This window comes from Podarcis bocagei, assembly GCF_964188305.1.
Source record: "Podarcis bocagei genome assembly, chromosome: 13".
Taxonomy (NCBI): domain Eukaryota; kingdom Metazoa; phylum Chordata; class Lepidosauria; order Squamata; family Lacertidae; genus Podarcis; species Podarcis bocagei.
The window spans coordinates 26,524,844-26,552,058 of NC_138138.1; the positions used below are offsets into that span (position 1 = coordinate 26,524,844).

The 27,215-nt window shown below is 45.0% G+C and overlaps 1 protein-coding gene across 1 annotated transcript; it reads left to right on the forward strand.

Moving 5' to 3' along the window:
- The first annotated feature begins 2,478 nt into the window (after positions 1-2,478).
- LOC308571167 (keratin, type I cytoskeletal 23-like) lies at positions 2,479-27,215 on the forward strand. The gene is made up of 8 exons (XM_081166656.1): positions 2,479-3,178; positions 12,088-12,170; positions 13,991-14,147; positions 20,153-20,314; positions 22,436-22,561; positions 23,295-23,515; positions 25,086-25,114; positions 26,853-27,215. The coding sequence occupies exons 1-8, from the start codon at positions 2,765-2,767 to the stop codon at positions 26,951-26,953; spliced, it is 1,293 nt and encodes a 430-aa protein (XP_081022782.1). The 5' UTR covers positions 2,479-2,764; the 3' UTR covers positions 26,954-27,215.

Sequence of the window (27,215 nt, forward strand, 5' to 3'; positions counted from 1 at the left end):
TTACATTAGCACGACGACTTGTAACTGCACAGTGTAGATTCCCTGACCTCTCTTTTTTTCCTACTACCTGCCTAAATCTGCTCCAGAGGGTTGGGGGGAAACCCAGAGCACATTTAGAGGGCACGCAGGGAGAGAAGAGGATGCACAGCTAAAAGTCATTGCACTAGTGCAACTGTTTAGTGGTCTCCCTGTTGCTGGGGAACATGGGGGAAGAGTGCTGCTGCTGCCCCCCCCGGTTGTCCTGCTCGTGGGACTTCCCAATAGGCCTCTGATTAGATCCTGCAGAACTCTTCTTATGCTGTTTTGTGTTTCAAAGGATGCTTTTTAAAGGTTCCAGGAAAGCCTCTCCTCCTCACAGAGGGGAGGTATTGTGAGCGGGAACCATTCCCACGGCAGCAGGGGGGCATGTTCGGCCCCCTGCGTCATCTCCCGGCTGCCACGCCGCTCTCTTGGCTGGCCAGCCAATAGGGCTGGTCTGGGGGAGGGGCTTAGTCTCATTCAAGCGACCATGGCAGCCTCAGCGCCTCATTCTTAACCTAAATTCTTGCATCCTTGTCTCTTATTTACCACCACGCGGGTTCGGTTCCTCGACTCACAAAAGGATAAGCCTGAGATTCAGGAATAAATGAGCTGTCCAATGAATTGATCTGACAAAGCAGGGATGTCAAGAGAGAAAATTTCTTTGAAAGTAATTTGACATTTGAATTAAAAAAACCAACACATATCAAAGTAATCCTCATGGGGGACCAGAACTTTGATTGACTTCCTGACACTCCATTTTTCTGTTCTTTTCATTACACATACATTTTGAATTACATATGCGGGACACCATAATCTTTTCAACAATTAGGTCCTCTAAAGGTCTTAATTTGGCCCTGGGTGCTATGTTGTGAGTATGCAAAACTACACTGACTTTCAACAACAGGTTGGCTCACTAGCCATCCATCATTTGTGGTCACTGCAACAAGGGGTGGCAGAGAAACTCAATTCAGCTTACATTTAAAAGTGAATCTATCAAATTTGCACTTTTCAGAATAATGAGAACCAAAACTCAACCATCCTTCAAAAGTTGCACTTTTCTGAACGCTATGATGCAGTTCTCCATTTAAATAATGCTTACAAAAATGGGTGGAAGAGGAAGCGTGCCATGTTAGTGAATATGACATTGCAAATGCCCATGTTAGCAAGAATGGCTTGCAAAAATGTGTACATTACTCGAAATAGCATACAAAGATGCATTTATTCGGAGAAATTCACACCGAAATGATGATGAATTTTCATGATAATATTTTTTAAAAAAATAATAATCAAATGACTGCAGAAGTGTAGGGAACTGAATGGAAGACAAGAAAAATGAGAAACAGTAATCTCAGGCATGCACAGAGGGCATGTGAGAGAGGGAGGGAGGGGAAGACGGGGGCTTCTCTCATTTGTGCAGGATATATATATATATATAGGCAAAGGGAACCATCCATGTCCAAGATGGCGCAGACGTCTTCTCTGCTCCTCACATGAGACAGTTGGTGGAAACTGCAAGGAAACAGATATTGGCCAGCAGCAGCAGCTGGTGTGGTGGATCTGTGGAACCGCTCTTCTGACACCTATCTCTCTGCTGCTCACCTGGATGCTGCAGGGATGAGGCAGGGAGGCAATGAGGTGAGGACCACATGCGGGCAGCTGCTGAAACAATCTAGCTCTCCTGATGATATGCCCCCACAGCCACATGATTGAGGTAAGCAGCAGCAATGCAGGTGCTGAGGCCAGCTCCACTGTGCAGTGAATGCTCCTGATTTGGGCAAAATGTTAGGAGAACAGACTCAGCAGCGGAACCGAGGCAATCTACAAAAAAATGCATATTGGGGAAAATGCATACAAAAAGCAGGAAATAGCATAAGATTGGGTATATTAGGGAAATGTGCACCTACATAGCAACTATTTATTTAAAATGAATAAATTGTGATAGGGAAATGCAGAAGACTGACCTTAAGACTGGAAAATGAGAAACATCAAGAGAGGCCAAAATGGGAGGATCTGTCCATCCCTAGAGAGGCTGTGGTTGACCTAGAGTCCCTGAACGGGTCTCAGTAACTTTTTCTTAAGTTCCTAAGAGATTTGTTGAAACTTCCATTTTTTAAGAGGTTTTATAAAACAGTCCATGTGCTCAAGGGAGTCACAAGTTGATTTTTAAATTTGATTTTTAAAGTTGATTTAAAAAACGCCCCCAAAACCATGATAAAAATGGCACGCAGAGAGCCCCGGAGCCTAACCCCTTTCCTGGCCTTCGGTGTTTTTGCATGTGTAATTCAGGCAGTTTTTCTTGCTGCTGCAAACAGCTGAACAAAACAAACCGAGCCATGTGATTGAAAGAAACCTGAAGCAGAGGCTGGGGCTCTCTCAGTTCAGCTCCACCCCTCCCTTGGGTGGCCACACCTCACTGATATCATGCAAAAAGCAAAATAAAAGGGAAGAGAGGAGGAGGAGGGAAGGGACGGGGGAAGAAAAGAGAAGCACCTTTGGTATGTCACCGGTGTTCCAGAGAATGACAATCATATTTGCCGGTTAATCAGGGTTTTGGAATTGACCAAGAGGAAATGCATGTTTTGTGATGATGACACAATCCTTGTTGGCATAGTTGTTTAACATGAGGGAACTCCCACAAGGAAAGGCTTAAAAGCACTTAGCAAGGGCTGAGGCACTTCTCAGACGCTGGCAGGAAAGAGAGGGAGTGTTTGCGTGTTGATTTCGGTTCCTAGTAGATGTCAGAATGAACTCCGGCCAAGGATTCTACCACTTCTCTTCTGGATCTCTCAGGGGTGGTTCAGGATGCAGCTTCTCACACATCGGCGACCCCTACAGAGCTGGCACTCTGCACGGAGGAAGTGGCTGTCTACCTGTCCCCATGTCCTTTGGAGCACCCACCTGGCTGGCCTCTGATGCCGGGGCAGGCTGGGGGGGCTTCGGCGGGAGCCACGGGGACATCTTCATGGGAAGGAACGAGAAGCAGATGATGCAGGACCTGAACGACCGCTTGGCCTCCTACCTGGAGAAGGTGCGTTCTTTGGAAGAGGCCAACACTCAGCTGGAGGGCTGCATCCGGGACTGGCACAAGAAGAAGTCTCAGGGCACCAAGCACGACTTCAAGGATTACGAACAAAACATCTCAGACATGCACGAGAAGGTAAGTCTGAGAAGGCGCAGACTGGCTTACATTCCTCCATGGGGGGATTCAAGCACTCGTTCAGCTCAGCAATATAAATATCTGAAATGGTTGCTTCTGTTGGGTGTTTGCTTAAGAGCTGTCCTCAAGGAAAGGTGTGGACTCCAAGGGTAGGAAAGGGTGAAGAGGGAGGGGAGGCAACCCTGAAATATATATATTTTAAAGCAAATTCTCCTAACTACCGTTTTGCTCAGGGGGGAAATGTTCATATTTCTATATTTTTTTTATCGCGTTGCAGTTGTGGATGATGTGGAATTTATGGGCTTGGCAGCACATTATGTTGAATTTGTCATGTTAATCTTTGGATTTTAAATTAAGAATTGTGCTACCCTATAAGTTTTTATTATATTAAAGAAGGTAAATTTGATTTGGGGTGGGGTGGGGAGGTTAAGGTTGGGGTTAACATTTCAGACTCAGACTACTCACTGTGTTTCCAATGTGCACAGAACACGATTTGAATTCTAGACAGATTGCTGCACTTCGCTCTTGCTTCTCAGATACACCGCGACTGAAATGATGCCAGCTATTTCTATATACATGCATCTCATGTATATATTATAAAGCATAATTTTTAGTTAACCTACATCTCCTGCAAGAGCACAATGTCTCTATCAGAATATGCCGGGATGCTAGTTTTAGAAGTGAAGCCTAGACACCCTTCTAAATCGTGGGTTAGCCCTTGAACAAGCTGAAAAGGATGACATGCTCCAATAAGATATGGATGGGAATCCAGGGGACGAGTCACCCAGTGAGTGCAGGGCATCAGATGATATCCCACTGACATCACAAATAGACCCATTCGAATGAATGTGCCTGCTCTGAGTATGACTTAGAGGGATATCTTGAGCAGCGAGCAGCTGAGACTGGGCAGCATTTCTTTACATAGTGATCTGTGTTATACTGACTTGGACCATTGGTCCCTATAGCTTAGTATTGTCTACACTGACTGACATCAACCCTCCAGTCTTTCAGACAAGGAATCTTTTCCAGCTGTACCTGAAGATGCCAGGGATCAAACCTGGGATCTTTTGCATTCAAAGCAGATGCTTTGCTGCAGAGCTACAGCCTATTCCCCACTGTTAGCAAGCGTTGTTGTTGTTGTTGTTGTTGTTGTTGTTGTTGTTGTTGTTGTTGTTGTTGTCATTGATTAGTTAACTATTCTTCACCCTAAGGTCCCAGGGCAGGTTACAACATTAAAACACAATACAGTGGTACCTCAGGTTAAGTATTTAATTCGTTCCGGAGGTCTGTACTTAACCTGAAACTGTTCTTAACCTGAAGCACCACTTTAGCTAATCGGGCCTCCTGCTGCTGCTGCTGTGCCACCGGAGCACAATTTCTGTTTTCATCCTGAAGCACTATTTCTGGGTTAGCGGAGTCTGTAACCTGAAGCGTATGTAACCAGAGGTACCGCTGTATTAAAAACCAGTTTAAAACAACTTAGAATCACATAAATGAGGTGGGCCCTAGAAATATACCCCTCAAGTGTCAAAAGCCAAAGTAAAGAGCACTGCTGAAGAAAATTAATTTGCGCATTATTCCCGTTCGTAAAGATGTTTGCTGCTTTACAGTTCTCTACTCATTCATCCCCTTGCAGTAACCTTGGCCTAACTATCAGAAACAGTAGCTGGAGATAGCCCTGAGCCTGGACTATAACACTTCAAACCGGAGGCAGGGGGTCTCATAATTGAATTTCATTTATAAAAAGAAATGTACCAAATGAGGTGGTGTGCAAGTGAGAACTTCCACACAACTCTCCTTGACATGCAAGCTTTCTATGCATAGGCATCTTGGGCGACCCCGTATATTTAAAGCACCACTTTAAACAGTCTTGGCTTCCCCCGAAGAATTCTGGGAGCTGTTGTTTGTTAAGGGTCTCAGAGTTGTGTGGAGACCCCCTATTCACCTCACAGAGTAACAATTCCCAGAGTTCCCTGGGGTAGATTTTTAAAACCATTCTGGCTGTTGTAGCTCAGTGAGGGGAATAGGGGCTTCGTAGCAACCCTCAGCACCGTTAATGAACTACAGCTCCCAGAATTCTTTGGGGGGAAGCCATGACTATTTAAAGTGGTATCAGAGTGTTTTAAATATATGGTGTGGATGTGGCCTGGGGGTGACATTCTCTCAGTGGAGCTCCCATCTGCAGCCTGAAGGTCATTACACAAAGGGAATGCACCTGGGATATAGTAACTCTGCAGAACTTTTTTGTCTGTGTCTCCTCTCGCCACTTCTCATTTCACTGCTTGGACTTTTGAAGATTTGTATGGAGGAAAAAGTCAGTAGTAAACAGCTGGAGGCATGAACTGGGTGAATTGCTGCCAAGAGCTCAGAAAAGTTGCAAGGCATATGTTGTCTCCCATAGTATGCCTGAGCTTTCCAGGGTTAAAGATATAGCCCTATCCCGACTATGCCATTTCATACTACCAGCTGGGCAACATATCATCAGCCGCATTAAGCTCAAGTCCCAATTACTGCAGTGTGCTCACCATGGGGTTACCCTTGAGCCTGGTAGGGTTCCTCCAGCTCATGCAAAATGCTGCAGCCAGACTGCTGATGGGGACAGTCCATCATGCAACTCTGGTGCTCAGAAGTTTGCAGTGGTTTCCCATATGCTACCAGGCTGCGTTCAAGGTACTTGCATTAAGCTACAAGTTCCTTAACTATTTTGGTCCAGGATACTTCAAGGACTGCCTAATCCCTTACATCCCTGCCCAATCCTGGAGGCTTTCGGGGGAGTCACTGTTGGTGGCCCCCCATGTCTTGGATGCATGGCTCATATCCATCAGGAACTATGCATTCTGTATTGGGGGCCCAATTTTGTGGAGCTCCCTTCCGGTGTAAGTCAGGCAGGCCCCTTCCCTACTGAACTTCTGGTGGCTGTTGAAGTTGTTGTTGTTGTTATTCCAGTAGGCATTATACTAGAGGTTTGATTTTATAGTTTTAACTGATCATTTTACATTGTACCTTTGTACACCACTCGGCAACTATTGTAGTTGAAATGTTTTTTAAAAATAAATAAAACCAGAATTGGACCTTTTGGTTTGACCTATATACTGTAAACTTGGCAGTCAGGGATTTTGGGTGCTGTATGTCACCCACCGCATTGTTTTCAGCGCATTTACGGAGACACAGTGGTAGAAGTACTTTGCAGCTCATAGCAAGCTGGGTAGCAAGAGATATACCCGTCCACATAAACCTCATTTTGGAAGGTTCCTTCAGTGGGCCTGCCTGCCCTGACTTCCTGTAATGTAGGAGGATGCTGGGCTGACCCTACCAGTTAGCAAAGTAAGGCAGCTGCCTCAGGTGGCAGATATGGAGACTGGGTAGTAGGGATGGAGTATTGGAGGACACAGTTCTGTGTGCCATAGGAACCACCCTGCATCCCCTTTCCCAGCCTTAATTTTAGTGAAAGATTCTGGCCCATCACCTGCGCAGAAGTAAGATTCAACAGCCAGTCTGGTCCAGTTCCATACATGGAATAAGCGAGCCCACCATTTTGCCTCTTACCTAAGGCAGCAAATTGTTTTGGGTCAATCTTAAGAGGATGGAGCTGCTATAGTGTCTCTGAGTACACATGAAGTTGGCTGTGCAGGAAAATACACACTTCCACTCTAATCTTACAAACAGCCCACCCTCTCAGCAAATATGTAATTTCCCGATAATTAAAGAGAATTTCTGGTTCTCACCAAGATTTCTACATTAAGCGTCAACTGAAGCTGCCTTCGTGCTCACATGTCTTCGTGCCTAAGTGGGGTGTTAATTGGGACTCATAATAATGCCCATTTAACTAGGCAATAATCCCTGTGACTAATCCTATTAATGACTTTTAACTCCATGTTGCTATATAAGGCAAGAAGACAGGCTTTTCACAACGGTGTGCTTTAGCTCTTGAAGAGCGTTCCGGTTCTGAATGAGGGTAATTTGTACCTCCCATAATCTTTGGGAGAGGCTGCCACAGAGAGCTCTGCAAAATGGCATCCAGCAGGGCCCCTCTCAGCAGAATGAGCAGGAAGGCCTATCTTACCACATTTTGAAGTAAAACACACGAGCACCTGAAAGACAGACCCTCATAGGATCACAGCCCAGGTGGTTCATGGGAAGTGATTCATAAAACAAAAATAACAATTAAAAATAACAATTAAAAATAAAACTGCCTAACTGTACTGCTGTATGCTAACTAACGCTTTCTGCATGGTGACAGCCTCTGTGCTGGCTCATGTGGGATTAGAGCTGGCATGATTTATAGCTAGAGGTAGCCAATGTGGTGTCCTTCAGAGGTTGTTGAACTACAACTCCCATCATCCTTGACTGTTATTGGTCATGCTGGCTGAGGCTGATGGGAGTTGTGGCCCAGCATTATCTGGAGGGCTACGATGTTGACTCCCCCATCTAAAGCAAGAAGCCTGAACTTGGCCAACCTGAACTTGGCCAACCACTCTTCAGCCACCAATCTTCTCAGCCCCCGAATGGCTTTCCTCAGACTTGGTTTAGAGGGTTACTGAAGCATGCTGAGGGCAGAACAAAGACTACAGCCAACAAATGAGGACCTTCCTAATGCAATCTCCCTTCCTCGTTTTTCCTCACTTCAGGTCCAAACTGCCTTGCTCTGCCAGTAAACTCTCCCCTAGCTTCTATTGGCTTGAACTGGGATTGCTACCCAGTGGAGAAATAATTTTCTTGGCCCAAGATAAAGGTTCATATTAGATCTTGGCGCCCACACATATACAGCAAGTGTGAATTTTTCTAGTGTGTTGGGGTCTGCTTCCATAGTCAAGAGAACTGTGAGCCAACTAGAAGGTTGGGATTAGCCTGCCTCCCTCCCAGACTTTGCTCCATAGCCTTCCTGTGTTAGGATTAATGGGCAAGCAGAGGGGAAGCAGTTCATTTTGAAAACATAGATACATGGGGGAGCAAGGAACCTCACTGGTTCAGGACACAGTTCTAGGAATGATGGTTTCCATGTTGTCAATACATTTTGCCCTGCTGTTAAGGACTTTTCCTCCCAATATGCTCTTTGGGATGCCCTCTGCTCTCTTTGAAGCACCATGAATAAGTTCAGCTAAAGCCAGGATGTTTTCCAAGATGTAGTCTCAACAGCACCTTATCACACCACCATCTAAGTTTTCTTTTTGTGTGGCTCTGCATGAGTTTTGTTTACACTCAAGGTACAAACTGATTGGCTAAAATCCCTGTATGTATGTGTGTGTTCTCCTGTAATATATGGCTTTGCCGTCTTGCTGAAATCATCTGGAGGTGTTTGCTGTGTAGGCTCTGTGCTTACGGCATCCTTTCTTGCATGCACTTGGGGAAGGAGAGGAAGAACAAGGAATGCTGAAAATATAGGTCATTCATTCCAAGATTTCCGCAACCGCCTTTTTCCTGTTCTACAGTTCAACAACAAGCGTCAGAACTTGGAGTGAAAAAGTGTTGATTGCATTTGTGAACTAACTTTGTGGCCTTCTGCATTGCTTCTTCTGGCAACCCCAGAGCAGTAGTCTATTTGCCAAGGAATGTTCCCTGTCATCGCTTAACAAACATATTCATGGCATGGATCCCCCTGGCTCTGTGATACAACTCAAGTCTTTCAAGAAAAGGCTAGAGGGGCTGTCTTAGTGATGCTTTAGAGACAGATTAAGGGTATCTCAGGTTCCAACGGTAAAAGTATATCCCCCCAAAAAGGTGTGCTTTGCAGAGAATGACACAGCAGCTAGGGACACAGAAGAAATTTGGTCTGGTTCACATTTCAATGTGAACTCATGTAATTTGCACTTCCCAAAACAATACATGAACTGGGAGTAAGGATATTCCTTAAGTACAGGAATATTCAGTGGTTTCCAAACTTCCTGACACACTTTGAGGACTGATGCCTGTTGTGTCATATCTGTTACAGCAGTCAACAATTCCTGGCTTGCCTTGCTGGCTGAAGGGATGGAGGTCTTTTCTCTGACTTCATGCTACAACTGTGAAACACAGAGCATGATGTAATGGGGAAATATCTTTCTCCTCACTCCAGCTCTGAGCTTGAAGCTATGAAGTGCAGGGGCCAAAAACAATTGCTGGTTCTCACAGTTCAAAAATGAAGAGGAGACAGAGGCTGCTGGCTTATGAGTGCAGCTGAAACTTAGAGTACCAGTTTGGTTCCAAGGCAAAGTGATGGGGCCTCCCTCTTCCAGGTCTGAGCTGGGAGATCCAGAAGCACAACGGCTTGCTCTGTCTCTGTGCCTGAAGGACACTCCTAGTTCAAAGAGTTGGACAGGAGAAGAAAAGCATTGAATATTCTCAGTGCCAACGCAGTAGTGGAGGAGTTTTATGTGTCCTGCAAGCACAGAGCCTAAATGGATCCAAGGCTTCCACTGGCGTGGGGGTTCATTTCCTCTTCTCTTCAACTCTAGGCTTCAAGGGAGCCTCAGGCTCATGTGGTCACTTGCTAGAGCTCCTCGCTCTCAATGGAGGGGGGTGCAAGTCAGGTCACTGAACCTTGATCCCTAAGAGTGTTACCTTACAAAGGTGGGAGGTCCTAGAAATATGCCAGTCCTTTTTAGCCAAATAGCAGCAGCATTGTAGAAAGAGTTCAGATTTTATGGCAGACTGCAGTAAGAATAAAACGATCCAGAGGAATTCTCCAAATTCTGGGCTCAGGGCACAAAATTCAAGACACTTTTATAACATTCTCTTTACATGATGGGGTCATGAACAGTCCCTTTCAGCAATATGATTGGATACCAGAATGCATGGACCGCTTGTGGACTCCTCACACTCACTTCTAATTGGTTTACAAAAAGCACACTCCTATCCACTAGTGATACCATGGCAACAGTGAGCAAAGTTTAGAAATTTGCTATTCTTTAGTCTCATACAAAATGTTGTTTTTCTGCTATCTGCTTACATCAAGTTTTCCGAATTAGTGTGAGTTACTGTTCTGGGGCTTAGTCTGCAAAGGTCAGTGAGCTCTTGGCATATCTCGCTGAGCTGATAAGAAAATGAGAGGCCCTGCTTGCTAGCAAAAAGACAGAAACGCATCTTCTATTCATGGGTGAGGGAGGGGGCTGCAGAGAGAAAAGAAAAATAGTTTTTAAACTACTTCACATCCTTTTCCCTTTGGAGGTGAGAAAACGGAAAGTTATTTCTGAAGTCTTCAATCTGGGATTAAATGAACAAATGCAATTGCATTAAGTGTGCAAAACAATTGCATTAAAAAGAGACAGATGCCTATATTTCCAATACATTTCCAGTACAGCACAATGGCACAGATACTTTGTGGTTGGGACTGTCTGAGAACGTGTTTATGCAGACTCAGCACTTATCAGGTTGAAGTCAATTGTGCATCAGAAGCATGTTCTGTGGCAGACGGGGTGAGCATAGGTTTGTGTGCTGTGGGTTCTGACATGCTTCCTGGTCCACAACAGCCACCTGGGTTACAGGTCATGACACCCAGGTATCAAGAGTCTATCTGTCAGGGACTGGACAGAGGAGGAATGGTGGAGACCGCCTCCCCAGTCTGACCCTTCCAGAGAAGGAGGCAGTTCAGAATTACAACAGGGGTTTGAGGGAGATCACAGCTCAGAGGAAGACGAGGGGAAAAGTTGGGAAATTATGGGAGAGGAGGAGGTGGCAGAGCTGGAGCAGCTGGCTGACACATTATCACTAGAAAAAATTCCAGACCCACCACCTCCCAGAACCTGGTGAGCCTTAAAAGTAGGAGAGCAAAGGGCTCGGAAGCAAAGGACCCTCAGCGCCACCAGTAGAAGGGATGATGAATGAGGAAGTGGGAGTGAAGGGGAGGGGAGGGGAGATTTACTCGGGGCAATGCCATTATTCCAAGAGACTTCCTTTCTAAGCCTCTCTCTCTGTGAATATTGAATGAAAAGCTGTGGGTAAGAACTTTCCTTGTCTTATCCGTTCCTGGCAACCTACCATGGGGGTTGGATCCTCTGACGCCTGACACTATCATAGAATCCCTCGGCTGTGCAGAAGACTCTGAACCCTGTTGCAGGGCACACACTCAGTTCACAGAAGGCACTGTTGGCCCTCCTCCTCATCTCCTGTGAACAGGTGGTGTGTGTCCTTTAACATACCTAAAGCATTCATCAGTGGTTGAGCATCACAGAAGAAGATCAGTTGTGGTTTGCAAACTGCCTTTCAGCTGCTGCTGCTGTTGTTGTTGAGCATCTGATAAGCAAACAAAGACTTCTGGGATCCTCTGGAAACTCTTTGAAAATAGCTTGTACCTGACAATTTGATGGCATTTAATGGTCGGCAAACAATCGTCGTTAACATCAGGTTGCGTTGGGTAACTCACTTACATTAGATATAGTGTCCAATAGCATCTGGTAGGTAAGTAACAACCATTCGTATTTGGTAGCTGGGAATTCAGAACTGAAGATGGCCAAAACCAAAATGATCAAGAGATACTGGCAGGTGCAAACGTTTCCCTTTTTGACATTTGATAAAAAATTTCAGAAGAACAAGGTGAATGTGAATTTTGTGAAAGTTGCATTAAAAATATGAAGCTTAACAAAGTTAGAACATTTCAGATGTTTGCAAGTGATAGGTGCAGCTCATGAAAAGGCATTACGTCAGAGAACATTGCTTGCAAAAAATAATAATTGCACATTATATATTAAATAAATATACTGAAATACTGACCAGTTTTTGTGAGGACATTTTTTAAAAAAGGAAACTGATGCATAAATGTCATGAACTGCACTTTAGGTTGGAAAAATGAGACACAGAGAGAAACCCAAATTGAGAGATCCATCCATCTGTTCATCCCTACCAACCAATCACAACAACTGCCAACCCCCCCCCCAGATATTGAGCTTTTCATTCCACATTTGCAATGAGATGAGTTCTTTCTTTCTCATTTACAGATTGAGACTAAACGGGTTGCCAATGCGAGCATCGTGCTACAGATTGACAATGCTAAAATGGCCACTGAGGACTTCAGGCTCAAGTAAGTTATTCCTTGAACTCCTTGCCTATTCATGGAAACAGAGATGGGCAAAGGACATAGAATTTGGCCTTAATTCTTCACAACCTGATCGTTTGGGTGCAATAAAGCCAACCTATTCCCCAAGTAATTTAATAAATGTAATAAATAATAACAGTAATGTTAGATGCACCACAGGTTAAGCCTGGTTGAAATCATCTCCATTGGAGTCATGCCATTTATGGTGCCCTACTTACTAGGTCCTTGGCCAGCAACTAGGCTGGCTAGCAGGCCAATCTCGAATGGAGCGTAGGGTTGAAAGGGGTCTTATCTTCCCCCACTGCTTCTTACTCATTTGTGGCTGCCACCACATAATACCTGGCTGAGGCTGAAAGCTCAAGGCAGGTGTGTTGCCTTTTCTGGATAGTAGAGGAAACCTCAGGAATTATGTAGGCACCGCAGCTTGTTTCCTTTCCATTTCGCCTGCCTCCTGAAACGAGACTGGTGCTATTAATGGCTACTAGCCCCAATGGCTATCTTCAGACTCCACTGTTGGAGGCAGTCGCTAGGAATCACAGGTGGGGAGATGCTGCTGCTCCTCCTCCTCCTCCTCTCAGGTCCTTCTTGTGTGCTTCCTATGGGCATCTGGTTGGCCACTGTGAAAACAGGCTCATCTTATCATGGAATCATAGAATGGTAGAGTTGGAAAGGACCGTGAGAATCATCTAGTCCAACTCCCTGCAGTGCAGCAGTATTTTGCCCAACGTGGGGCTGGAACCAGCAACCCTGAGATTAAGAGTCTCGTGCTCTACCAAGTGAGCTATCCCTCAGGGGATCCTATGACTAAATGGACCAAATACAGCCTTATCCACCAGGCTCATCTTATGTTCTTAAGAGGGTATATTCATCATCAAACCTGACATGTATTTACTCAATATGTATTTGCTGATTTACCTAAAAAGACAAGGTTAGTGAGTGTGCATGGAAGGGAAGTGGAAGCTGCCTATTTCAACTTCCCCTCCCTCTGCTCCTTTAAGCTGTTTCCCCCACCCTTCCAGAATCACTCACTTCCAGTGTCTGAGTGGGGTTGTGGGGGGGGGGTGGAATTTGAGAAGCTGAAGGGCAATGGCAATTTTTTCGCTTGCAGAAATAGCCAGTGCCAGAAAGCGTGTGCACTCAGTTTTGAATGGGACAGAGGAAGCTGTAGGCTTCACCTTTTGTTGCAGTTCTGGTCTAGATGCCCTCCGCCGCAGTCTGCAGTTTGTACGGTGGGGGGAGATCCCATTTGCTCCCATGGAAGCTTCCTCCCCACCTTGTGGACCTGGTGAGGTGTGTGCGTCTAGATCATGACTATAATGGGCAGCAAAGGGCTGAATCACAGAACTGAAGAGTTGGAAGGGGCCCAAATAGTCATTTAGTCCAACTTGCATGTGTTCCAGTGTTCCAGGCCAAATTGGAGCTCCTGCTCAAGCTGTTTCTGCATAACAAACCCTGCCCTCAGGGCACATGGCTTGAATAACATCATGTGTAACTTGGCCCGTAGCGAAAATTGGTTTTAGGAACCAAGTCTTTGAGCCCATCTTTGTCGAATACCAATCGAAAACTCAAGAGCTGCTCAGTTATCTATGTAATGGGTGTATCCAGCTTCACTGAACTTTGTGAATGTGGAAGACTAGACTGAAAGGTCCATTGTGCCTTTCCAAATCAATATTTTTATTGTGCGAGCATGGAACTCGGAAAAGGGCATCCAATAGGTAGGCTAGCTGAAGTCTTCAAAGCTATAGGCTCCGTCCTCATGTGTCTCCAGTCCCCTCAACTGTTTTCCTTTGCTCTCCTTGGCTAAGATATGAGGCAGAAAAGGCCCTGAGACAAAGTGTGCAGGATGACGTCGAGAACATTCGCAAGGAACTCGACAACATGACAATCATCATAACAGACCTGGAAATGGAGATCGAAGCTCTCCGTGAAGATCACATCCTCAAGAAGAAGGAACATGAGGAGGTAGGGGAAATTTCCAGATCTGCTAAAATAAGGCCATAAGATGACTTTCATGGATTTCATTACAGTCTTATTGCTTTTGAAGAAACTAATCCCCAAATCAAATCCTTTTTGACTCATTCTCCACTTGAAAGCTGAGTTTTGGATAAGCCATATCATAATTATATTGAATTCAAACAGGAGATTGTGGACTACATTAGCACTATCTGTTGGGTAGTGTGAGTGGAGTTTGTTTTGCACAAAGTTCACACACTTTATTTCCATTTTAAATTTTGGGCATGCATTTCTCTCTTTAAAATATCAAGATAAACAGTCAAGATAATCAGTAAAGGGCCTTTCCACCATAAAATGGCTAGAACAACAGGAAAAATACCTGTTCACCCAAATTCACTCATATCGCTAACAACCGAATTCCTTCCAAAAATATAATTAGGGAAGAAGTGAGGTGGTCTTCTCTGGGCAGGGAATCCAATCTTTGACTGCAGCCATTAGAAATACCTTCTCTCAGTCAACTGTCCCAAACAGTATATAGGTTTAAAGGCGATAACCAATACTTTCAATTGGCCTGGAAGCCAACTGAGAACCAGTGAGGCTGTTTCAGCAATAGTGGAACATACTTCCAATATCCAGTTCCAGTTTATAGCCTAGCTGCTGTACTTTGAAGAAGCTGAAGTTTCCGTACACTCTTTCAAAGGCAGCCCCACATATAGCACATTTCAGTAGTGGAGACATTATGTGACCGAGGTACATTTTACCACAGCCAGATCTGTCCTTTCCAGGAATGGGTATCATGGGCACAACAGCCTACACTGGGTGAAAGCATCTCTGGCCAAGTCCAGAAGCCCTCTTAAACTACCTTAACCTACCTTATCCCTCTTCAGTAGAACACATACATATATAGATTGGCACAGCTATCCCATGGTCCATTGCTGAGATTACGACAGCACAAAGGATGTTGCATATTTCAGAAAGATTCCCTTAACCAGTACAGATCAGAGAGAAATTCACTTCAGTTTACATTTAAAGCTGAATTTGTTACAGTCACACTTTCTGGAAGAGTATGAGAACTGAAACGCAGCCTTCGTGAATTTTGCAATGTAGTTCTCCAACCAAAAGAGCATTTGCAAAAATGAATAATGAAAGTGAACATAGAAAAATGCATTAAGAGAAGTTGCTCCCCCCCCCCAAAAAAAAGTACCTTAGTCAAAGTTTTTATTTGGAGAAATTTGCAATAAAATACTGGCGAATCTTCATTAGTATTTTTTAAATAAATAAATAAATTTCAAATTACTGCAGAAACATGGAGAACTGAATTTAAGGTTGAAAAAAAAATGAGGAAAACAAGAAAACAAGAGATACAAAATTGACAGATCGTTCCATCCCTGCCAGCCAGCTTCAATGTCCCTGTAATGCTGGGATATTGCTTGTGAAAAGGTGTTAAGAGAACAGAATACAGAAATGCGTACATATTTTCATGTGAATTTTTGAAATAAAAATGTTTGCAAAAGTGGGACAAACTGAACTAAATATTGGGGGGGTGGGAATGAGAAACTGAAATAGATTCGTCATTCCTTGTAGGTAGTAATATCTAATTTTTGCTACCATAAGTAAAACACAGCTATTGCAACCTTAAAGTGTTTCTAGTGGTAGTTCTGTAGAGTTATAACTATCAAAGGGGACACAGTTATATAAATGCAGAACATGATTAACCATCATGCATTAGTGTTCCATTGGCTGGTGTCATTTTATGCTCAGAAACCCCTTTTCAAAAATGTATTGCAGTTGTCCCCTGCAGCCAAGCAATCAGCACAAAGCATCACAGTTTTCATGTGCTCTGAACACTGGCTGGTTTTAGCATCCTCCCCTTAGCTTCCCAAGGGCACTGTCACTATGTAAACCACAGAACGATATTGCAACGAAGGGAACTTTACCATACCAGTTTGGCTTGTTTAATAATTAGGTTGTTTACAGAGTAATTATGTGTTTTCATTCAGCTGCTCCTGCGGTAATTACACAGAACCTTTATAGCTTTTGCAGCAAGACTTGGTAAAGTACAGATACATTTTTGTGTGTGTAAAACTATTGATATTAGATGAAAAGAACAGTTTCAGGTTTTGAAGAAGAATTCTATCCCCCTTCCCCCCAAAAAATCAAGTTACCGTATTTTTCAGTGTATAACACGCCCCTGTTTATAAGACACCCCTTATTTTGGGGGACTAAAATTTAAGAAAATGGGGGGGGGGGGAGATTGCCCTGCTCGCGGCAGCAACCAAGCCCCCGTCCCACGTCTGCACAACCCTGTATAGGACAACCCCCCATTTTTTATATTATTTTATCAGGAAAAAAACCTCATCTTATACACGGAAAAGTACAGTATGCTTAAGTAAAGATCCAAGATTTTTAAAGAACAATTTAACTGTTCCTCAGGACTCAGTTTTTCTACAGTACGCCCCAGCCCTGGATTTCATTTAAAAACAGAAGTCCACCTATCAGAAGATCATATACTTGCTATCTATATTCTGTCTCCTATTTTAAAGAAGCCCTCCAGATTTTCTTGCACAAACACTTTCCCAGTTGCAGAGCACATGATTGATACAAGAACCTTGGACCATCTCAGGCATCTCCAGTTGCGTGTTGAGTCCCACAATTGCCACCCCCCAAAAAATTCACACTTCACACATCATTTTTTGTTTAGGTTTTTGGCATAATTTTGGCCACAACTTTATTCAAGTACAAAAAATGTGAGTGGTTGCTTAGGCATTGGTTATGACTATCTGTCCATGTCCTCAGGGACAGAGCTGGCATTCCGGACACCAACGGAAGCCAGTGTGGGAAACAAGTATTGGGTGAGAAGTGAAGTCGGGCATCAATCTCCCACTACTCACCCTCATGTTCCTGTGGGGCTTGCACGGCCCAAGTCCATCTCCATGAACAAGGACGAAAGAATGGCAAGCCCCTGGATTCCTTTAACGGAATTCCCATCGCATCATTTGGAGGGATAGGCACTTACCCCTCCAAGCACCAATTTAACCAATGCCTAACCGCCAACCTTACAAGTTGTGACGATTTGCTACGCAGTAGGCGAAAACCAAATGGCACCAGCCAATCAGCCAGATGGCAAAATTCCTACCAGGCCCCCGCACCAAGGCGGACGACCCCATGACAGGCATAGCAAGGTCAAGCGAACCGTAGAACCATCCCATTAAAGGGAGGGAGGGCGGGTGATCCGATGCAAAACGGCCAAGAGGACGTCTAACGTCTGGCCCCTGTATTTAAAGACTCTAACCCCTCCTCCAAATTTGGCAACAACAAAACTGCCCCAGCAACCCAATCTTAACCCCTTAGGAGGCTTGGGTCTCTCACAAATCATGCCTAGTCATGGCAAGGTGGCTTGTTACCCCAACCGCAACACGTGCTCTCTGTTAGGGAGAACACGCTTTACTAGGCAAATTCGATTGTCATATATCGGATTAATAAGGCAAGATAGGAGCAACCAGTAGCTTTGGATATTAAGCCAGAGTTTAAAGATGTCTCATTATCTTGGCTGGTTCTGAAGTTGTGAATCACAGTTTCCAGTTTGGGGTGAAATGGGAAACTATACTTAATGAAAGACTTCGCTATAGTTGATTCCCTTATGCACACAAAGGGGCTTAGTGCTTGACCATAAACTTAGATAGGATCTCCTGGACTTGCCCAGTCTGGACATCGGCCGAGCCCAAAACCTCCATGTCATCCCCTCCCTTCAACACTTAGCCAAAAATATTTAAATTCTCTCTCTTGGGAACCAAGTCCTGCAGTCTGTCCTCCACATTGCTTAATTTGTTCTTATGCAAAAAAAGTGGGCTGCCGAGGCACAGGAATTTTGATCTGCAGGGCAACCTCTGTGCCTTACTTCTGCACTTCTTTGCTAGTTAAAGATTAAGACCGACAGGGAAACAATTGTCTGTGGTGAGCTAGCTTTAAGAGGAAGAAACAGTCAACAAGTTGGCATGTGTTTCCATTGTTTTGATATTTTGATCTGAAGTTGCCGGGAGACCTCTGTTAAAGGGCGGGATGTCAGTTCTCAAAAGAAACAATAACCAGCAAGCAAACACCTAAAATCACCAATTGTACAGATTCTCCAGGAACAAGCACATGCATGCACCTATAACAAATTAAATTACATCAGTGTAAATTTTCTGCGGAAGAAATAAAGCAAGCCTAGAGAAGCTGTGGCTCTCCAGATGTTTTAGAACTACAATTCCCAGCTCTCCTGAGCACTGGCCATGCTGTCTGGGACTGATGGGAATTGGAGTTCAGGAACCTCTGATGAACCACCTGTTCCCCGTCTCTGGAATAAGTGGGAATGAGATACAGGTGGAGTATTTTTTTATGACAGCTAGGAAGGGGAGAATCAAGATAACAAGGGAGCTTTCTCACACTCAGGCCCTGACCCAATTTTCTCTTCCCTTGGAGCACAGCTAAGTCAGCTCCTGTTGAAAAGGCAAATATGGGGAAATCTCATCTGCTTCTAATGAGGTTTAGGGATCCTGTTCTACCAGCACTGGTCTCCCTGGGCTAGAGACAATTGCTGAGATCTCTCCCCGGGCTAAGATTCTGGGTTTTCTTAATTACTTTTTAATGGATGGGCATTGGAGCCAGAGATACACCTGTAAGCTGTGCTGAACCACCTGAGCTCCACCTCACCTTGTTCTCCTTTGTCATCTCAGCTGTTTATTTGCCAACCAACAATGGCAACTCCTCTAAACTTTGTTTCAATTAACTGTACATGATCATCCGTCCTGGAAGCTGCTGCGCTTCTCTTAGGCCACGTACAGGGGACAGTGCATTGTTGGCAATGGGACCACCGGGAAGGAGACAGGCCCATCACTCCAATTTTGAGAGTTCGCCTTTGTTACTATTTCCTCCTTCCCTTGAACTGCACCCCAACACATTCAGTGTGGATACAAGTAGAAGACCGTGCAAATTCATGGAAAGCAGAGGGGTTGGAGCAGCAGATCTGCTCAGTGGACCACTGGAATATCTTTTAGCATTTACAAAGCCCTCCCTCATAATGTTGGGTTGGATGCACATGGAAAAATCCATAAATGCCTGATAGATCCATAAAGTCCCATCCCTCTCTCTTCCTCTAAAACTTTCTAAGAGAGCCAGGGAGGCCCCAATGAGCATGAGACTCATCTCAGGGTTGTGGGTTCCAGCCCTATCATTGGGCAGAAGATTCCTGCAATGCAGGGAGTTGGACAAGATGGTGGCAGTGGCCCCATCCAGCTCTACAATTTTATGATTCTCTGTGTTTTGGTGCAGACTCTTTGAAAGGAATGCCTGGATCAATTCCATTTCTGTTGGCCTTAGATTCTGTCCATGTCCCCTTGTTTTGCTCTTTCCAGCTCCAGCAGACCACATACAGTGTTTCCTCCTTGCCAGTTGTTTTGACAACTTCTGCTAATCCAAGGGGCTTCCCTTGGATGTTTTGCATTTTTGCCCCAAGAACCTGATTTGCAACTGGCGGCATCTCATTTCATCACCTTGTAATTTTCCAAGTTTGCTGCAGCTAGGCCTGCTCAGGGCTGACATCTATTCATTTCAGTGAACTGGAGGCACACCTGTAGCAGTTGCTGTCTCCAAAGGGAGAGCAACAAGAAAGGGCTGTTGCCTTCATGCACGGCTGGTGGGCTTCCTCAAGGCGTTCAGGTTGGCCACTGTAAGAAATAGGATCTGATTAGGCTTTGGTCTCATCTAGCAGGAGTGTGCCCTATTTTATTCGGCAATCACATTCTTTAGAGACTTTCAGAGAAGGTGAAACTGCTTGGAAGAGAGACAAAGTTCAGATATGAGATTTGCAAACAGCAAGAGGGAAGGACAAGGAAGGACATCATTCTTAAAATAATTATCACCTCTCACCCAAAGAGAAGAGGGAGGACAGATTGGAATGTGGCCGTCCCATGGGCTCCTCTTGCTTCTGATGATGTCCTTTACGTTAACCTCCATCTTTAACCCTTCATGTGCAGGACATGCAAGCACACGGCGCTTCCAAGGACTTCAAGGTGAATGTGAAGGTGAATTCTGCTCCACAAGAAGATCTGGCCAGGATCCTGGCAGGGATAAGAGCGGATTATGAAGCCATTATTGAAAAGAACCGCCAAAGCCTTGATGCCTGGTTCCAGCAGCAGGTAAACTTTGACATGAGGGAGAATGGAGAAAGCCCTGTTGAACTACCCTGGACCCATATGTGTATTTTTAAGTGTTGTGAGCTAGGCATGACCACAAAATGGTTGCCATTTGGTGGGGGGGTATTCAATGTCCTTTTCTGTACATGTATGTATCTTTTGTGTTTGTGTGCTTTCTTCACACCAAGGGAAAATGTACAGAGAGAACAAGAAAACAACAGGCACACACAGAGAAGGAGCAAAGCACAAAGAGAGACAACACACAACTCCCCAAAATTCACTGCAGGAGGCTGGACTAGATAACCCTTGAGTCTCTCCCAACTCAATAGTTTTATGGTTCTGTAACTCAGCGGTGGAACAATTTCTGCACTGACTTGAATGGGAGGGGTGCCTGCACCTGTAAAAATGGCTGGGGAAGCTTTGTTTGAACAACAGAGCTCTTGGAAAGGGTGAACTTCTCACCACCAGCCATTCTTGGAGTGGGACAGCTTCCCTCTCCATATGCAAGTCAACAGAGGCATCGCACCACAAAGTTACATAAGTGGCAAGAGCCCGGTCAGTGTGATGGCATGGCCTGATGGGGTGGCACACCTTTGGGGATACTAGGGCTACAATTTGATACCTTTGCCACCCACAAATTAGGAACTGGCTTCAGGGTGCTACGAGGGCATGCTGGCTTAATCCTATTCCAGGAATCGACAGTGCCCCAGGGAGTTCTTCCATACCCATTGTCCCTGTGATTATGAATAAGCTGACTTCCAGGCAGGCAAAGTGCCTGCTTAGGTGTGAATAGTTAAGAAACGCCACCTCCCGATATGAGGTAATGCCGTTCACTGCTGCATGGACGGCTTTGCTAGCACCCAAACCTCGAAGGAAGTGCCACAAAGCTGATTTCCTCCCTACCTGGGCACATGCTGGCAAGTGAGGATATGCCAGCCTCTGCGCCTAATTGATGCCATCTCCAGAAGAGTCATTCTGGGGGGAAAACAAAGCGTTTCCTGGGATGGGGGAGGTCACACAGCAATCTTCCAGGGGAAGGATGGTGAAACCCTAGAGTAGGACCTGATCCCTTCTGGGGGGCACATGCAAATGGTCGGCAGGGCCAGAGGCGAAAGTGGGCGGGGCAACAAATCTCCATTCTACCTTTGTGCAGCAGGTGAGTTTCTACACTCACTCAAATCCTTCCATCCCGGCAAACAAGAAGCATTATTAGAGTTGAAGGACACATGCCAGTCAGGGCAAAACACTTTGTCCTGCAAAGTAGGCTGCAAAGCAGGGACAGTGAGGGCTGACCCCTCGAGGGAGGTTCCCGAGGGCCAGAAACAGGGCTGCATTCGGCCCCCAGGGCTGAGGTTCCCCACCCTGATGTAGGCAGGTCAGAGGAAGGATTCTCAGTGAGAGCTCACAGGATCCCGTAAGAAGGGTGTGATGCTCCAAGCAGGCTCAGGCGAGTCTGTTCATGGCAACAGCACAAACAAAAGACTTTTAAAAATATTTATATTTTATTGAACATTTTCAGTAGAGAGATGCAGTGGAAAAAAGTGGGGGGAAACTGAACACAAAACAAAACAAAACAAAATTAGGGGAAACTACTTGAAGCTGTGGTACAATACAATATAAAGGTATATAAACAGTGCGGTTATCCTATCAGGTATAAACTTATTAACAAGTCATTATGCTTTTTTCTAAATGCATTCCAAATATCATTATATTTTTCCATACACGATCTACCTATAAAAGCAATCAGTTTGTATGTTGCAAGAGTAGTCATATCTTCTTTCTATCTATCATTCAAAGGGGGCCGTGGTATTATCTTTCCAACGTATCAATATCAGACTTTTAGCAGAAGTAAGGACGCAAAGAATCCATTTGCATTGACCCACTGTCAAACCACATAATGTTGGTATGTGGTTTAGGATAATATTATCGTCTTACAATTTTAATTCAACCCCCCCCCCCAAAAAAAAGTAGGCTTTATAGATCTTAATACTTTCCTCCCACAATTTGTCAGCATCGGACAATGCATAAACATGCATGTTGTTGTAGACAGGCCCTTTCTGTGCAAGAGTAGCAGAGTCTCCAACAGCACAAACAAAATGTGTTGCTACTTTTTTTGTTCCACAGGTCGCTAGTGAGTCTATGGAAGATGCGCCCAGCCAGGAAGAACTACAGAACAACCGGAAGGAGATCTCAGACCTGAACCGCACTCTGCAGAACCTGGAAATCGACCTGCAGACACAGCTGAACAAGGTAACGTAGCCAAAGATAGAGAAGGATGTAACAGACATGGTTCACGAGGATGATGGTCATTACAGTAAGTGGTCCATAGCTCAGTGGCAGAGCGACTGCTTTGCCGACAGAAGGTCCCAGGTTCTGTTCCTGACATCTCCATGTCGGGCTAGAAGAGACCCTTGCCTGGAATGCTGGAAATACTGGGGTAGGAAGGTCAGTATAAGGCAGCTTCCTAGGTTCTACATTCCAGCAGCCCTCAAGAACAAAGTTCTAGTTAGAGGGCCAACGTTGTTGTGAAGATGAAATGAGAAAGAGGAAAACCAGTTGAGTTCCTGGGATGGGGAAAGGTAGGCTAAAAATGCAATAAACAAACAAATATTCCACACACAAGGAACAATATTTGGTACAAAGGGAGAGTAATTAAGCCATGGCACTACTGACATGAAAGTATGTAAAGGACAGGCTCCTGCCTTAAACAAATTACATTCTTAATTTAGTTAGGCAGTAGGGAAGTGGAGGCAGAAAGAAGACAACAGATGATGGATAATCTAGTTATTGCTCAACCTGACAACCATCTAATATGACTATAGGCATGTTAAAGATGTGAATCCTGCAATTGCTGCTAGGCTGAGCCCGTCATTTACAAATCCTCAAATAAATAACTCTCGTTTCTGGGGTTTCTCTTTAAATCACCACAAATATTTTACAGAAGATGATATCATTGGATCCCCCACCCTTCTCTCTTTTTCAGAAATTCGCCATCGAAAACACCTTGGATGAAACCAAGTCTCGCTACGCCTTCCAGCTTCAGAGCATCCAACACGTCATCTCCAGATGTGAAGAAGAGCTCAGTCAGATCCGCAACGACCTCAGGTCTCAAAATAACCAATACAAGGTCCTCCTTGGAATCAAAACCCGCCTGGAGAAGGAGATTGCGACTTACCGCGAGCTTCTGGATGGAAAGATTGATGGGTGAGGGAAAGTTAATATTGAGTCAGGCAAAGGAAAGAAGAAATCTAGCACTGGTATCTACATAGAATTGGTATGTTTTTATGCAGACAAAGTGCACGGCAGGAAAAAATACATTTATGTGGCACTCAGGGATGCTTTTAGATGGCAGGGGCGCGAGTGGCACTGTGGGTTAAACCACAGAGCCTAGGACTTGCCAATCAGAAGGTTGGCGGTTCGAATCCCCGCGACGGGGTGAGCTCCCATTGCTCGGTCCCAGTTCCTGCCCACCTAGCAGTTCGAAAGCACATCAAGTGCAAGGAGAAAAATAGGTACCGCTCCAGCGGGAAGGTAAACGGCGTTTCCGTGCGCTGCTCTGGTTCGCCAGAAGCGGCTTAGTCATGCTGGCCACATGACCCGGAAGCTGTACACCGGCTCCCTTGGCCAATAAAGCAAGATGAGCGCCGCAACCCCAGAGTCGGCCACGACTGGACCTAATGGTCAGGGGTCCCTTTACCTTTACTTAATCCCAATGCACTGCACATTACCCCTTCAGATGTGCAACTCTCTCTATGCATGATAGAAGGTAGCATATATGCAATTCCCTACTCAAAAGTTACAGAAGTTTTCAACCTTTTTGAGTCCATGGCTCCCTTGACTTTCTGTGGTACCCCTGTGGAGTTCAGGAGCCCAGTTATGTCACTCCTTGTCTGCAGAGCTGGCAGCCTCTCACTCTTTTTTGAACAGTCTTCCTTGTGGAGTGTTCCCTCAGCCTCCTCTCCCCTCTCCTTGGGAGTCCTCTGGGCAGCCTCCACAGCCATCCCTGGTCTCTGAGCCACCTCAGCTCCTGGCAACCAGCACCCCATGGCCAGCCCCAGAGACACCATTCGCCTGGGGAGCTTGTAGCCATGGCTGCTGCAACAAACAGCTGTGCAAGCCTTTGGGAAGCAGAGATACGAGGGGGCATCAGAGGAAGAGGGGGAAGGAAAAAGGGACAGAGGCCAATGTTATCGGTGGCATCCCTAACCATCATTCAAGGCACTCCAGGGTGCCCAGGCACACTGGTTGAAAACCACTACACTAGGCAATGCACATGTGACCACATTTGCTTGGGTCACCTGTCTCCATACACACCTGCAGACTACATTTCCATATTCAAAAAGATAAGCCTAGCTGAAACATAAATGAAGGGAGATTTTAGCTCATATGTGCCAGGGGAACTTTCCCCCCTGGCCCTATTCTGCTGGAAGACAGGCTGGTGTCTGTATGGCTCAGGGACTAGCATATTTTCTGAAGGCAAATAAGCACAACATGAGTCACTTTGAATCACTTGTTCCAGGTTGCAGAGTGCCCTTGTAAGGAACTTGGGGGAGCAACAGAGACACAATCAGAACTTTTCCAGAAACGGGATTTTATTGTGAAGGACTAACAAAACGACAACTTAAAAGTCCCAGACACAGAAAGAAGAGGGGGGACACCTGGCTGTGTACAGTGCCCACCCCCTAACACTAATTAAGAAATAGAAATAGGGTTGTATGAGAATTTGCATTGTGCATATTAATTTATGCTGGCTTTTTTTTTTGTCATTTCATAGAATGACGGGCTCCACTTCAAGCTCTAGAGGTAAAAGTCTTGATAATTGTTGGAAAAGTCCCAATATTCCTTATGTGTTTTGTTTATGTTTGCATCTGGGTGGATTTCCGTGGATAATTTCTATCTCTATCCTCTAAATGAAGGGTGGGGGGTGAGGGGTGTGCATGGCTGGGAAGTTGTGTCCTGTACAAAGGTAAGGGTCACATCCATTGCTCCACCTACATCTGGCATGCAGCCACTGAATGAGGGTCACTTAGGAGGGTCAAAAGGGTTCCACATCCTTGCTGGATCCAGAGGTGAGCAACATCTGGCTGTGAATATGAGCTAGGTGTGTGGATGCTCCAGCTCACTGGAGTTGCATTCACAAAAGGCTTCTTGTTAAGCACCATACCCTACGTGAAGTAAGATTCAAAATGGCGCCAGCCCTGTGGAGCACCTGTCCATCAGATGTCAAACAGATAAACAACTGTATGACTTTTAGAAGACATCTGAAGGCAGCCCTGTATAGGGAAGTTTTTTTTAATGTTTGGTTTTTTTATATTTTGTTGGAAGCTGCCCAGAGTGGCTGGGGCAACCCAGTCAGATGGGCAGACAAAACTACTACTATTATTATTATTATTATTATTATTATTATTATTATTAAATGTAAGTCCATTGTGAACAGACGTTTCGCTGTGGGGATTTAAAAGGAGAGAAGTGGAGGGAGATATATTCCCACCCCCTGGGCATCTCTTACATTTAATAAGATAAACAGAACCCCACACCCCTCAACAGGTTTACAAAGTTTGCCCACACTCCACGAAAGAGGCAGAAACACCTCCTTCATGAGGAGCAAAGTTTTTCACAAAACTAGAGTGGGATCGCAACAGTGTGAAGGAAGAATAATTTCCTCAGAATTCAGCCTTCTGCTCTGCGTATGTCTTGGCTTGGTCACTGCCAAAATGTTTATGAGGTAAATGTCATGCTTACCTCAAGTTAAGGGAAACTTTTCCATCACAAGGGCCACATTCCCTGCTGGATAGCCTTCCAGGGGCCACATGACAGAGGCAAAAGTGGGCGAACCAAATGTTGCCTTCACATGGTAGGCTAGTTTCTATGCACTTTGGTTGGCCCTTCTCTGGCCTCTACTGAGGCATTGTCAGAGTTCAATGACACATTTCCAGTCAGGCCAAAACACTGGGAGGTGAAAAGCAGAGCCATTGAAAGGCATGGCCTGGGGAGACTTCTGAGGGCCAGATAAAGTGGCACGGAGGGCCGCATTCTGTCCCTGGGGTTGAGGTTCCTCGCCCCTACGTTCAATATCAGAAGGGCTGCTGCATGGAAGATAGAGCAAGCCGGGACATGAATCAATGGATTCAAACTGCAAGAAAGGAGATTCTGACCATACATTAGAAGGCAGCTTCTGATGGTAAGAGCTATTTGAGAATGGAACAGACTCCCTCAGAAGGTGTTGAGCTGTCCTTCATTTGAGGGTGGATGGCCACCTGTCAGGGATTCTTGAGCTGTGATTCCTGTATTACAGGAGGTTGAATTAGATGACCCTAGGTATATCTCCAGTTCTACAATTCTATGACTCTGCATCTTGTTCTCATATTTTTCTAGAAAGCAAGGCATTCAGGAGCCTGTGTGCCAAGGTCAAATTTATAGGGCGGTGTTATAACAATTCTGATAGTTCACTTGGGTAGTCCCTCAGTCCCAAACATCTTTATCTATATAATAGAGCATGCCTCGCTTCTTGCATAATAATGTGTCCCCACGTTTGTTCCAGGATATGGATCTCCCAGCCAACATCTAACAAAAATCATTCAGGATAGTGTGGATGGACAAGTGGTTGCCACACATACTGGTGAAATCAAACGGCAAGCTTGAGGTCAGCACTTTGAAGAAAAGAAGCACTTACACGCAGGAAAGAAACCCCACAGAAGTCCAGCTTTCTAAGAGAAAAAACCCTGCTCTTCATTCACTGATATACTTTGGGAGCCTTGAATCTATTTCCCCCCTTTTGCCATTTACATGTTGTCGCCCAAACCAATTCTAATTTTATTTAATATGAATGCAAATAGTTTGTCCTCTTCTCTTGGCTCCTACTTCTTTAAAGAACACATTACAAATAAATTAAAAATGTCATGGA